The following is a 14,522-nucleotide window of genomic DNA, read 5'->3' as shown; positions in this document are numbered from 1 at the left end:
TAGATGAATCAATAACAAGAAAAAAATCAGACTAAATAAGTATTTGTATGAACATGAAAATCAAGCAAAAATGTTGTTATTAAGGGAAGCAAACATACACGTGCATATACATAATGGTAACATTATTTAATAGTAGATAAGAAAAACATACTAAAAGGTCATTGAAGTAAGACAGAAGAAGGCAAAGAGTTCACAGATTAGGTGGTAGACCACAGATATCTCATAATTCACATGTGATTATTTTGTTATATTTAATGTTACATAATAAAAATATAAAGGCTTCTAGAGAAAACAGATCACAGTGTAAAGTTTCAGAAATTATAAATGTTTGTCAAAGTACTAGGTTGTAGGCTCAGTACTTCAAAATACACATTTCTCTAGACTTAGTCTTCAGTGTTATAAATTGTTTGAAAGGGACCACACTGAGCAACATGTGTTCATGGATATGAAATTGTTTTGATCTCTTAAGTATTAAAAATGGCAAAAATACCAGGGTAATTTTTATTTTTGAGTTCACCCATTTCTGTGAAATATCATTAATTAAACCTATCAGAGTCCCTTTTTATCCCGAGGCAAACAAAAACTTTGATCTAAATCATATTATTAAGTTTGACTGACAAGCCGTTTTCCAAAAGTTTAAACATCTCTATTAAAATTTTGGAAAAAACAAAACAAGTTTGTCAAAAAGGCAGTGACTAGTGACAATGGGAAAAAAAAAAATCACTTGAGTTTATCTTACCATTTTTTTGGGGGGGAGAGGGGGTTCATTGTGGGACTGTAACTCTGGGCCTGAGAGCTGTCCCTGAGCTTTGCACTCAAGGCTAGCACTCTACCACTTGAACCACAGCATCACTTCTGGCTTTTTCTGCTTACATGGTGCTGAGCAATCGAATCCAGGGCATCATGAATGCAAGGCAAGCACTCTACCACTGAACTACCTTCCCAGCCCCAAGAGTTTATCTTAAAATAGACAAAAACCCATTTTTTCACAAACCATTTTTATAGAATTAAAATCTGTATGTATTAGTCCAAACTTAAGTTTACTTTCAATTCATAAGTGTCATTTTTCAAAATGTATCTTGTAAATTAGTGTGTTCCTTTTAAAGCCAGTCAAATATATTTACAATATAAGGATTAATGTTGTATGTATAGTGTTACAGTTAATTTATAACTATTTTTCTTATTTTCTTTTCTATTTCTAGTAAAAGTTTCCATTAATTTGCCCAGTGCTGCTGGCTCAACACCTGTATTACTAGCTAGTTAGAAGGCTAAGACCTGAGAATGACAGTTCAAAGCCAGCCTGGGCAGGAAAAGTCTGTGAGCCCCTTACCTCCAATTAACTACCAGAAAACCATAAGTTGAGCTGTGGATGAAAGTAATAGGGCACTAGTCTTGATTTAAAAAGCTCAGGGACAGTGGTCAGACTGAGTTCAAGCTCCACAATCAAAAAGAGAGAGGAAAAAAACAAAAACAAAAACAAGTTTTCGTTTATTTGCCAGGCACCAGTGGCTCATACCTGGAATCTTATCTACTCAGAAGGCTGGGATGCGAGGATCACAGTTCAAAGCCAACCTGAGCAGGAAAGTCGAAGACACTTTTATCTCCAATTAAGTATCAAAATCCCTGGAAGTGGAGCTATTGCTCAAATGGTAGAGCACTACCCTTGGGGGGGGCAGGGTTGAGGTGGGGGGAGATCAGGAAAAGCACCCACGCCCTACATTCAAGCCCCAGAACTGGCAATTAATTAATTAATTAATTAATTAGTTTTCCATTGACCTTTTTTCATCCCCTAGATTTGGACCTTTATATGTTAATTGTATTCTTTTAGGAGTATAATTTTCAACATACATATCTGAAATGGCTGATAAGTCTACCCAGATTTTTATATAACCAAAATTATTTAGAATACTTAATGCTTATTACTTACCTATTTTCTTACATGTTGTTATTTAAGAGAGTACACCTAGTAGTAAAAATTTTTCACAATGGGATGGCACCACACAATTAGAACAGTGGGCAGTGGACAAAGGTCTTAGTCCCTCTTGCAGACTCTAAGCATGGAGGTGATATGGACACTTACAGAGCTCACATACGGTCCCAGTATACTGGTTAAAGTTATCAGCCAAAATGATGCCAAATTTTAAATCCACACCCACTTTGTTGGCAAAGAAAACTTTCTAGTATTAACTGTTTTTATAAACTCTATTTATCTAGATATGCAAAAGTGTTTAAAATTTTTGCTACTTCTTCCATACTCTCTCTTTGTGGATTTCATTTCCTTTTTAACCAAAATATTCCTTAGTCATTTTTTGCCAGTTCTCAAGTTTTGCTTAAATGTGACTTTTAATCATGAATATATATGAGTCAAGATGGTCAGATTTACCATGATTTCCAACAAACTTGAGTTTTAAATAGGAGAAATATACCATGTATATATATATTTTTTCAACTTAAGAGGCCATCAACTAATTATGACAAACCAATCATTCTAGGATGCATTTAAATTAGATAACGTTTTATGAATTTATAACAAATAAAAATCAAATATTGCAATAAAAATATATTTTTGTAGCTTTCCCTTATGATAAAATGTAACACTGTGCTGAGGCTATGTAGCTCAAAAATTTTTATGCTACTGCCTACACCATAATATAAACCAGGACCATATGAGACTAACTTAGTATTTTATAAGAGATTTTTTTTAACATGTTAAATGAAATGTATATCATATTACTTGGTAAAAAAAATTACTTGGTAAATCAAATCCTTCAATTTCTCATTAATTACCTCTATCTAGTTTTTGATTGTTTTTATTTATCCTAATATTATTGACAGCATAAATAAAGTCAAGTTGTTTATTGTGTCTTGGCCCTTTCAACAGCATTTACATTACATAGTTTACACGTTTATAATATAAAGGTATCCATGGTTTTTCTGTAAAATCCAATGTACTGAAAAAGATCAAAAGAAAAATTTGACAATTGACACATACTTCACAGCATTTAAATCCAATGTGGCATACAAGTAATATAAGCACTTCATCCGTTCTGTAGTTTCCAAATTGTGGGGAACCATGTATTGAGCAAAGATCCGTTCAACAAGTAATCTATAGAAAGAACAGAGAAGGCAACATATTGATTAAATGTACCACATTTGCAGACAAAATTCCAAAATATGGTTTTAAAAAAAAACACTTTATGAGCCCTCCTGAGTGACGGTAGAATTGCCAAATCAACTCTTTCTGTGCAAGAGTCCAGGAAAAGGACACAGTAATAGCCCTATATCTAAGCACGGTAACTATGGCATCATAAACTTGGTCAAGCTGTGCATCAAGGACTCAATTTCCTAGCTGTTTAATAAAAAAACATACCAAGTCACTCCAAGCACAAAATACTATGTTTCTGTACATTAAAGTTTACAAAGAAAAGTTAAGTTCTTTACAGTTTTTTTAGTAATCAACATGTGAGCTCAAGTGTGGTTCCATGGTAGAGCACATGCTTAGCAAATGTGAGGCTCTGAGTTCAAAAGCTAGTACCTCTTATTAAGAAAAATAGATGCACTATGAACTATCATAATTACCCAACATGAATAAAGACATAGTTAAAATGTCTAAGAAATCCTTCCTCTTTTATTTCCTTCACTAGAAGCATGACCTGCTTCCCCAAACCAGGTAGGACAATAAATCACTGTCATTGCCAGTACTGCTTCCAAAGGGACCTAGAAGAAGAAGGAGACACTATCTCCAAAATAAAATAAAAAGTCCTAGGAAATTATTAAGTCAAATCTTTCTGTACTGATGATGAATATATATATTCAAGAATACATATTCAAGAAGTCTTGGGCTGGGAATGTGGCTTAGTGGTAAAGTGGCTTGCCTAGCATGCATGAAGCACTAGGTTCAATTCCTTAATACACATAAACAGAAAAGGCTGGAAGTGGTGCTATGCCTCAAGTGAGAGCACTAGCCTTGAGCAAAAGAAGCTCAGGGGCAAGCCTAGGCCCTGAGTTCAAGCCCCAAGAATGGCCAAAAAAAAAGGAAAGAAGTCTGACAATAGACTTGTTATACAAAATGATTTTTAAAAAATAACTAAAAGTTTCTTAATGCTAATCCTAAATATTGTTTCTATCCATCTTTAAAATGTTAATGCAATCTACAGCTTCTTTCCTCATTCTGACCTGCCACAGACATAACCATATAGATCCCACTAATTTGTCAAATAAATCAATTGTAAATAGCTTGGGGTCTCTATTAACAACCAAATGGATATCATCAATACAAGATTTATCTTTAAATATTGTGGGGGAGGGGATTTTTGTTGTTATTCTTTGTTTTGTGCCAATATTGAGACTTAAATTCAGGGCCTCATGATTCAATGCTTTTTTACTCAAGGCTAGAGCTCTACTACTTCAGCCACACCTCCAGTTCTGACACTGCTGATTAATGAGGTAAGAGTCTCACACAGGGGATGGAGGAAAAAAAATGTCTCACAGATTTGTCTGCCTAGGCTGGTTTTGCACTGTGCTCCTCAGATCTTAGCCTCCTGAGCGGCTGAGATTATAGGTGTGAGCCATCAGCACCCAGCTAAATAATGTATTTTTATATAAATTTATAACCTGCTTTTAGCCTTGAAAGGGACTGTTTTCATTTCAGCTATCTAAAATCTAAAGTTTATTTTAATTGTATTTGAAAAAGGTAATGAAACAAAATTAAAGTTACAACCATTTAATTTCTACTTTTAAATACTATTCTGTCAAATATATATTCTGTTCAAATTAATATAAAAGCTGTACCACTTCAAGCCCCAGAACTGACAAGAAAAAAAAATGTATATGTAGCATCCTTAATGTTACATATACATTACTGCTTCATTTATGTCCTTAGATAAAAACAATTACTGGTCCCATTTACTCTGTATTAAAAACTAAGGGGTAGTCTGAAATTATAAAGAAAATAGTTGTACAAAATAACAGATCAAGAAGTTATATCCAAATCACCAAATATCATTCAAATATATACATATATATATGTATATATATATATTCCTTAACTTACCGATCATCAATACTATTTTGATAATATATGTGTAGCAATTTGTCCTTGATCCATGATATCTGTTTTGCAGCATCTTTTCCAGCTGCTGATTGTAAAGCATACTTCTTATATATTTGGGCAAGTCCCATCATGGCCTCTTTACGCACTCTCCACTTAAAACAAAAAGTTCCATTTATAATGTAATACGCTTTCATTACATAAATTCAGTAGATTAGTACTCTAGATTTTCATTTCACTTAATACAACAGATAAAACCCTTCCCTATAAGGTAAAAACACTTCATTACATAAATGCAGTTTTTCATTTACCCTCATTTTATACCATATTATCTTCTTTAATTCTAAGATATTGAATACCAATATATAATTACTATATAGAGAAAAATTCAGTATTTCAAGTGAAATTCCATTGAGCTTCCAGTATGAAATTAAAGCCCTAGTAGCAATTCTAATAACTACTTATTCCTTCTTACCCGTTTGTCTAACGTTCGTTCTCTCACAAAATTCAGTAAATGATCATTGACGAGAAGAATATCCTTTTTAGCAGCTGTAACTATGGACACAATCACATCATGTCTAATAGCTTCCTCGGGGTCATGTGACCTCACTTTAAGATACTCTGAAAGAGAAGCTTTTCTTTGATTAAAATGGAAACTTTAATAATTAAAATGCTTTAAAAGATTACACACATCTTTGAAAATAAACCACTGCAAACTCAAAACCTCAGTAAAATATTCAACATTTCAAGAAAATTATGAGCCAGGAAAAAGAGAAAAGAGGACTGCCAGTCCTTCACTAAAAACTCAGGACTTATTAGGGTAGAAGTTAATTAGGTAGTTTCTAACCAAATTAACTGAGTCATATAAATAAAGAGTTGTATCAACAATTTAACATTTCATTTTTTGCTGGCTACAGTAGCTCAAATCTGCAATCCTAGGTATCTGGGAGGTAGAGATTGAGAGATGGCAGTTTGATACCAGCTCAGACACAAAAGTTCCTAAAACTCAATCTTAACCAATAGCTGGGCACAATAGCAATATACCTGTTAGCCCCTATTGGGAAGCAAGAGGAGGATGTCAGCCCAGGGTGTTTTGGTCACAAAGTGAGATCTTATTTCAAAATAATCAAAGGAATACTAGCTGCCAAGAAAAAGAATAAGGAAGATGGTAAGACAATCTACTAAGTGAACTAAAAAAGGACAAAATAAAGACAGAAGAAAGAAAAGACAATTAAAATTGATCGGCAGAACATGTTCTTAAAATGAAAAGCATGGGAACCAACCCAGATGCCCCTCAGTAGATGAATGGATCAAGAAAATGTGGTATATATACACAATGGAATTCTATGCCTCCATCAGAAAGAATGACATTGCCCCATTTGTTAGGAAATGGAAAAACTTGGAAAAAATTATATTAAGTGAAGTAAGCCAGGCCCAGAGAAACATAGGTCCCATGGTTTCCCTTATTTGCAATATCTAGTAGATGTATGAGTCAAGCGGAAAAGGTCAGATAATGTGATGTCAGGAAAATGAACCCTTAGATATGTATTTTAATGTTTTTTTCTTTCATGCATGTGTTTCTAACGCATTTATAAGATTATCTCTTTGTTGCTTTGTATGTCCCTCCCCCACAGTATAACCCCTGCTTTCACTATATTTGATGTCAGTATAACTTGTGGAGGAGATGGGGAAAAACCAGTTGTTTAAGGATACAGGTGGACCTGTTGCAACAATGAGAAGTACAAGTTGTCATGTCCAAAACGAGCTTTACAACGTCAGTATGTGTGTGTGTGGGGGGGGGGGGGGGGGGGGGGGGGGGAAGGAGAAGGATTGGGATTGGGCGGGAGGGGGGAGGCTGGGAAGGGATGTGAAGGGTAAACCAAAGGAGGAGGCTGCAATGCTTGGTAAGAAATGTAAGCATTATCCTGCCCATGTAATTGTAATCCCTCTGTACAGTATGTTCACAAATAAAATTAAATTAAATTTAAAAAAAATGAAAAGCATGGAATTCACACCTGCAATGACTAAGATGAAGCAAAACTAACACACTTTAGGAATGAGATTTAAGAAAGTGCCTACAATAAACATGAATTTAACAAGATACTAGTGTGCGGGGTAGGGGAGCTTGGAGGGTAGGGATGGTAAGGAGAAACAAAGGGGGAGACAACAATCTTTGATAAGAAATGTACTTGTTACACCTTGCTCATGTAATTGTAAGTCCTCTATGGTATTTTTCCACAATAAAAAAATATTAATAAAAAAACCAAGATACTAGTCATCTATTTTTATTTGGAGACCAGTAAGAATAAAATTTTGGTTGCCTGGATTTAGATTAATAAAAATAGCCATGCTTATCCACTAATGTTGAATGTTAATTCTCTAAAAATTAACACTACACAACTATATTCCAAAGACAGAGAAGACCAGTAACTGTACCTTAAATCTCTCTACTTTCAGTGTTTTATACTAACATGAGCTATTCTAATAGGGAGAAAGTGCTTATAAAGAAAAACAGCAACAAAACTACTCAAGAAATGCTAATGTCATCAGTTATCTTACCCAGTAAGTAATTTTTAGTGCTGTCATCTCAAATGAAGCATGTTAATTTGATCAAGCTCATCTCCTCTCCAAGATAAATACAGTTCTATACTTCATATTTCACAAGCAACACATTATTTTATGTGTCACAGGAAAAGAAAAAAAAAAGAGACATCCAACAATAAACCACTCATTCATGTTAAACACAAATACACAAAAGCTATTAGTTCACTAACAGCAGCCGTGACAGGAAGAGATAACAGAAAATAAACAACTTCTCAATGGTTCATTTAACAAAGCATCTTATCAATACTCTTCAAAAATGTTGAACCTATGTCCTTCAAAATTTGGTTGGAAGACTGAGAATAAATCTCATAAACAACAAGGTCAATAATAAAAGACTGTGTGTGTTTGTGTGTGTGTGTGTGTGTGTGCGTGTGTGTGTGTGTGACAGACACATTTATTTCTACTCACACAGGAAAAATCTGATTTTTTTTTTAAGTTTTGAAGGGGGGGAGGGGAGGAAGAGTTATGTTTTGTTTTCAATAAAGGGCCCAGCTCATGGTAGGCTTTTCTAGTTCTTGGGACACTCAAACTCTATGCTCTAATTTATGCCTTCCAAGTAGCAGGGTACCACTATACCCCACGTAAAATATTGTTTTACAGGCTCATGTCTATAATCTCAGCTACTCAGAAGATGGGGATCGAGAGAATCACAGTGCCAAGGCTAGTTCAGGCAGAGTTAGCAGACCCTATTTCAATCAACAAACTGGATGGGATGGCAGACAACAGTAATATCAGTGAACATCACCCAAGAGCAGCCTCAAGTAAAAACAGGAAACCCTAGATGAAGAATAATAAAAGCCAAAAAAGAGCTGAGGTATGGCTCAGGTGGTAAAACACATGCTGAGCAGGCCTTGAGTCAAATCCCAATTTGCCCAAAAAAGAAAACAACAAGAAATCATAGCAAAAGAGATGTGTCAACAAATTTTAGTTGTTAGAGACAGGACATGTTAAGGACAAAGGGAAAAGCTGAAGTCTAAATAAAAAAGAAAACAACAGGAAAGCTTACTTTCAGAGAACTCAGAAAAATGTTTAGAAATTTCAGGTACCAAGAGAAAGGAGAGATGAAGACTACAGATAAAAGTAGTTTATTCCAACGAGATGTACAAGTCGTTATGTCGAAAACGAACTTTACAACTTTGGTGGGGGAGGAGCGGGGAGGATTGGGGGGGTGGTGGGGGAGGATGGGAAGGGATGGGAAGGGGAAACAAAGGAGGAGGCTACAATGCTTGATAAGAAATGTACTCATTATCTTGCCCATGTAATTGTAACCCCTCTGTACAGTATTTTCACAATTTAAAAAAAAAAGTAGTTGGAAATTTGCATGAACAGTAGGAAGACTCCTGGACTTCATTCCAGCCAACCACAAAGAAGGCAAAAGCTACAAAATAATAACATAAAGATGTCATAAAAACTGAGACTATACACTGCCTCCAAGTGAAATATTCAAATCTATGATAAGGACTAAAAAGGTTACTGGTAAAATTATTCATATCTACAGTGTATTTTAGATGTCTAGGAAAAATAAAACCCAGCATATATTATTTTCATTTATTATTTAGCCAGTGTAAATCCGGTATTAGTGTCTGACTACGGAAAAACATACTCAAAATTTTTATGTTTATATAAAAGAAAAGACCAGCTTAAGCAGAAAAGTTTAAGACTCCATCTACAATTAACTAGCAACAAGATAAACTGGAGTCATGGCTCAAGTGTGAGCTGTCATACTAAACTAGAATCATGGTTCAAATACCAACTGAGAGCAAGAAAAACAGCCAAATCAATATAAACTCAAAGACCTCAACCTAAGCCTCAAATCTGAACTCTGAAACTACTCCAAGATGGGAGTAGGAGAAACATTAGAACTTATAGGCATAGGTATGAACTTTTTGAAAAGAGTCCCAGGGGCACAGCAAAAAAAAAAAGTGAGACTTGACAAATGGGATTATATCACAATAAGAAGTTTCTGCCCAGCAAAGCATAATTACTAAACTAGAAAGACAGCCAACAGACTGGGAGAAGATCTTTACCAGCTGTATACTTGACAAGGCCCTAATATCTAAAATAAATGAATATCCCCCACATAGAGCTCCCCTATGACCCAGCAATACCACTTCTGGCCATTTACACAAATGATCACAAACAAAGCCATACTAATGCTACCAGAACAACTATGTTTAGTGCAGCATTATTCACCCTAGCTAAGATGTCCCTCAGTAAATGAATGGATCAAGAAAATGTGAGAGAGAGAGAGAGAGAGAGAGAGAGACAGTGGCATTCTATGCCTCTATCAGAAAGAATGACACTGCCCCATTTGTTAGGAAATGGAAAGACTTAGAAAATAATACATGAAGTAAGCCAGACCCACCCAAGAAACACAGGTCTCATAGTTTCCCTTATTTGCAATAACTAGTATACATCTAGGATTATCTTACTAGACAAGCAGAAAAGGTCAAAAGCTATGTACATACATATGACCATATACAATGATTGCTAAGCAAAGGGCACAAGGGTTTTTTTCTTTGTTGCTGTTGTTTTTAATGTAATATGTGATTTTTTGTTGTTGTTGTTGTTTCTTTTGTATGTTCTTCCCCCTATGGTATAACCCCTCTTTTCACTGGATTCGATTCTAGTGCCCTGAATCTTGTATACACATTTTTCTAATTTGGGGAGGGAAAGGGAAATGACAGAATGCTGAAACAAGGATACAAGCTTACCCACTATAACAATGAGATATACAAGACACTATGTTGAAAATGAACTTTACAACTTGAGGTGTGGGAGGAGTTGAAGAGATGGGAGGGAAGGGATAGAAGGGGAAAAACAAAAGAGAGGGTAACAATGCTCATTAGGAAATGTACTCATTACACCTTACTTTTATGTAACTGTAACCCCTCCATACAGTATCTTTATAGTAAAAAAAATTTTAGCCGGGCGCTGGTGGCTCATGCCTTTAATCCTAGCTACTCAGGAGGCTGAGATCTGAGGATCTCGGTTCAAAGCCAGCCCGGACAGGAAAGTCCGTATGAGTTTCTTATCTCCAATAAACCACTCAGAAAACCTGAAGTGGCACTGTAGTTCAAGTGGTAGAGCGCTAGCCTTGAGCTGAAGAGCTGAGGGGCAGCACCCAGGCCCAGAGTTTAAGCCCCATGACCAAAATTAATAAATAAATATTAATAAGAAAATTCCAAAATAATTAAAACCTGATTCTATTGTACAAAAAAATTAACGTCCCCAAGAAACTAATAAACCATCCAATAAATAGGCAAAGGAGTTAAACAGAGACTTTTCAGAAGAAGAATGGCCAATAAACACATGAGAAAATGCTCAACATTCTGGCCATAAAGAAAATACAAATCAAAACTACTCAGATTCCATCTTACCCCAGTTTCATCGCCAACAAAAGAATTCAACCTACAGCATACACTGGCAGGAATGTGGGGAAAATGGGAATAGGGGAAAATCCTATTGCACTGCTGGTGGGAATGTAAATTAGTGTAAATACTCTGAACAGCAGTCTAGAGACTCCTCAAAAAACTAAACATAGAACTTCCCTATGACACAGCCATCCCACTCTTGGTTATCTATCTAGATCATTACAAGTCAGGATATAATAAAGATATTTGCACATCCATGTTCATTGCTGTACTGTTCACAATAGCCATCTATGGAAACAGCCCAGATGCCCTACCAAAAAAATGTGGTACATATATACAGTGGAATTTTACTCATCTGTTATAAATAATAATGCATCATGCAAGGGAAATGGATGGAGGTAAAACAAATCACAATTGTATGAGATAAGCCAAGTTCAGAGAGATAAATGGTCCATGTTTTCTCTCAAGCTAGATCAAAAATACAACTGGACATGATTATCTTATACAGACCTCTAGGCATTCAGACACAGTCAAGACTAAAGGAGGATACTCTTAGGGGAGGAACTGAAAGGCTTAACTCCTCTTAATATTTAAAACACTATTTATCAAAATGAATTCCAAGCCAGGTGCCTGTAATACTATCTACTCAGGATGCTGAAATCTGAGGATCATGGTTCAAAACCAGCCCGGGCAGGAAAGTCTGTGACTCTTATCTCCAATTAAAAAAAAAAAAAAAACACCACCAGAAAACTGGAAGTGGCACCATGGCTCAAGTGGTAGAGTGCTAGCCTAGAGCTGAAGAGCAGAAGGACAGCATCCAGGCCCAAGCAGGGTTCAAGCCCTACAACCAAGGAAAAAAAAAAAAAAGGGAAAAAAACGAATTCCAGCAAATGGAAACATGGTTTTATTGTGTGTGTGTGGTGGTAGTGGTGGTGATGGTGGTGGTAGTAGTGGAAACAGCAGTAGTGCTTTTGGTTTGGGCTCTTTTTTTGGAGGGGGGTGTGCAGAAATGGAAGAAGGGTGAACAAATGAAGTCATGGCATTCAGTATACACTAGTAGAAAATGAACTGTCCAACTTGTAGACAAGGACAGAGGGAGAAACTGAGGGAAAGGGAACAAAAGGGTGACATTATCCAAAAAGAATTATACTTATTAGCTGACTTATGAAATGGTAACCCTTCTGTACAATACCTTAATAATAAAGAAAAACAGCTGAGTACAAGGCCCTGAGTTCAAGCCAGAGTACTAGTATCCCTTCCCCCCAAAAAAATCACAAAAGAAAATATTAACTTGTAAACCCACTTAATAATACATGAAACAGAAGACAAGAAAAAAAGAAACAGCAAATAGCTAAATTAATTAATTAATAACAGGAAAAGCCACATAATAAGACAGTAAGTTTGACTTTATCAAATTCAGGTAATATTTCAAGAAAATGTACAATTATATATTTCTTTTATAGAAAGATACACACAGGGTAGAGTTATAAAAACATTATCAACAGGCTGCAGACCAAATCACTATAGTAGTTAAATAGTTATATAAAAGTAAGAAGAACATTTACTGAGGGGCATTTTGACTGTAACTGTATGTTCCTATCTTAAATCCCATAAACACAGAAGATGCTAACAGTTTTGTAGGAAATGTGTTTTAATCTGTACTTTCTGAATTATTTCATTGTTCTTAAAAACTACAGGCAACAAATAGCCTTATTAATACAAAAATCTGAAAGTTGAATTGCCTTAGACTTTTTAACATTAACCACCTAAGTTTATAAATAATTGCTTTTCACTTAAGTTCTTAAAATATTAAAGAATGCCCCTTATAATCTATATTTAGACAGGACCTATTCAAATCCAACTGCTTAAAAAAAAACTCACTGTCTGTAATCTAAGAAACTAATTGGCTCAAGAAAGCATTAACTCCTTATATATGTTTCTAACCTACACAGGAATGATACTATAAATATTCAAGCTTCAGAGAATAAATTCCATGATGATAAATTGAAACAAGCCTTCACTTTTCACAACAATCCCCCTAAAAAATACTTTCTCTATAAAGCTGATTATATTTCCACCAAAGAGCATTTAGTAATATTTGTTGCACATAAATAGTACCTGTTAAATCCTTTGCTAAGTCAGGATGGTTCATGAGACAATGGCTAGCAAATTTCACACATTCCAGGCGGATTGGTACATGGATATCATTAAATCTGATAAAATAAAAAGAGCAATTTTTAAAATAACAGAAACAAACATGGTTAATTTACACAAGCTTATTTAAAATTACATGTGCACTTAGATTTATATTTTATTTTGCAAATTAAAGAAAAAACAATGTAGGAAAACCCAAAGTAAAATCTATGTGTGTATAAGCTGTCAGAAATAGAATTACAAAACTTTTTCTGCCGGGTACCGGTGGCTTACGTCTGTAATCATAGCTACTCAGGAGGCTGAGATCTGAGGATCACAGTTCAAAACCACCCTGAGCAGGAAAAGCACTGAAATTTGTATCTCCAATAAACCACCAGAAAACCGGAAGTAGTGCTGTGGCTCAAGAGGTAGAGCACTCGCCTTGAGCTGAAGAGTGCAGGGACAGCGCCCATGTCCAGAGTTCAAACTCCATGACCAGCCAAAAAAAAAAAAAAAATTAAAACTCTCTTGTGGTCATTCTATTTAAATCTCTTTAATCTTACATTTTCCAACTCTCTTTTGCCTTGTAGTTTTATTGGAACATTTCGAGTGTATGTGTGCACACATGCCTATGTGTAGATTTTTCCAAGTTTAGATTTCTCTAATTTTCTATTTTTCTGATGTCACTAAAAGACTCCCTATGCCTAAAACTTATAAATTAGTAATTAAGATTTAGATATTTCATCATATTAGAATCCTATGTTTTAGTTTTCAACTTTATTGTCTTTAATTGTACAAAGGAGTTGCAATTTAACAAAGCAGTTTATTAATATAAATATATTTTGACCAATGTCACCCCTTTCAATATTCTCACCCATCTTTCCTCTACCTACCCCTTTCCTCACTCCTGTAGAATCCCTTTTTTTTTTTTTAAAGGCAAGACCATTTCACAAGTAGCGTTGTATTCCTCAAGAAGCCCATGATATCAAGTCATCTCTCAAATACCGATATTCAAAGTTATAACAGCTCATCAACGAATGCAAAATAGCAATTTAAAAAAAATTCTTTAAGGGTGGCTGGGATTGTGGCTTAGTGGCAGAGTGCTTGCTTAGCATGCATGAGGCCCGGGGTTGAATTCCTCAGTACCACATAAACAACAAAAAACTCGGGCCCCAGTGGCTCACACCTTATAATCCTAGCTACTAAGGAAGCTGAGATCTGAGGAGACAGCGCCCAGGCCCAGAGTTCAAGGCCCACGACCGACAAAACAAAACAAAAAAAACTCATTAAATATTTAAATTTGTTAAGGTACATGAAAGTGAATCAAAGGTTTCTACGTACCAAAGTATTTTCAAAGTACT

The 14,522-nt window shown here is 35.3% G+C and overlaps 1 protein-coding gene across 6 annotated transcripts in view; it reads right to left on the bottom strand.

Moving 5' to 3' along the window:
* Pds5b (PDS5 cohesin associated factor B) overlaps positions 1 to 14,522 on the bottom strand; it is a 181,936-nt gene that overhangs the window by 95,092 nt on the left and 72,322 nt on the right. For all 6 annotated transcript variants that reach the window (XM_042685334.1, XM_042685333.1, XM_042685335.1 and 3 more), the window contains exons 10-13: positions 13,147 to 13,241; positions 5,526 to 5,671; positions 5,054 to 5,205; positions 2,993 to 3,106 (exon numbers count right to left, since the gene is read on the bottom strand). In XM_042685334.1, the coding sequence (XP_042541268.1) occupies positions 2,993 to 3,106; positions 5,054 to 5,205; positions 5,526 to 5,671; positions 13,147 to 13,241 (507 nt within the window). The remainder of the gene's footprint in view (positions 1 to 2,992; positions 3,107 to 5,053; positions 5,206 to 5,525; positions 5,672 to 13,146; positions 13,242 to 14,522) is intronic.

This window comes from Dipodomys spectabilis, unplaced genomic scaffold, assembly GCF_019054845.1.
Source record: "Dipodomys spectabilis isolate Male_0828 unplaced genomic scaffold, ASM1905484v1 ptg000095l, whole genome shotgun sequence".
NCBI classification, from domain to species: Eukaryota; Metazoa; Chordata; class Mammalia; order Rodentia; family Heteromyidae; genus Dipodomys; species Dipodomys spectabilis.
This window is presented reverse-complemented; position numbering and strand designations above follow the sequence as displayed.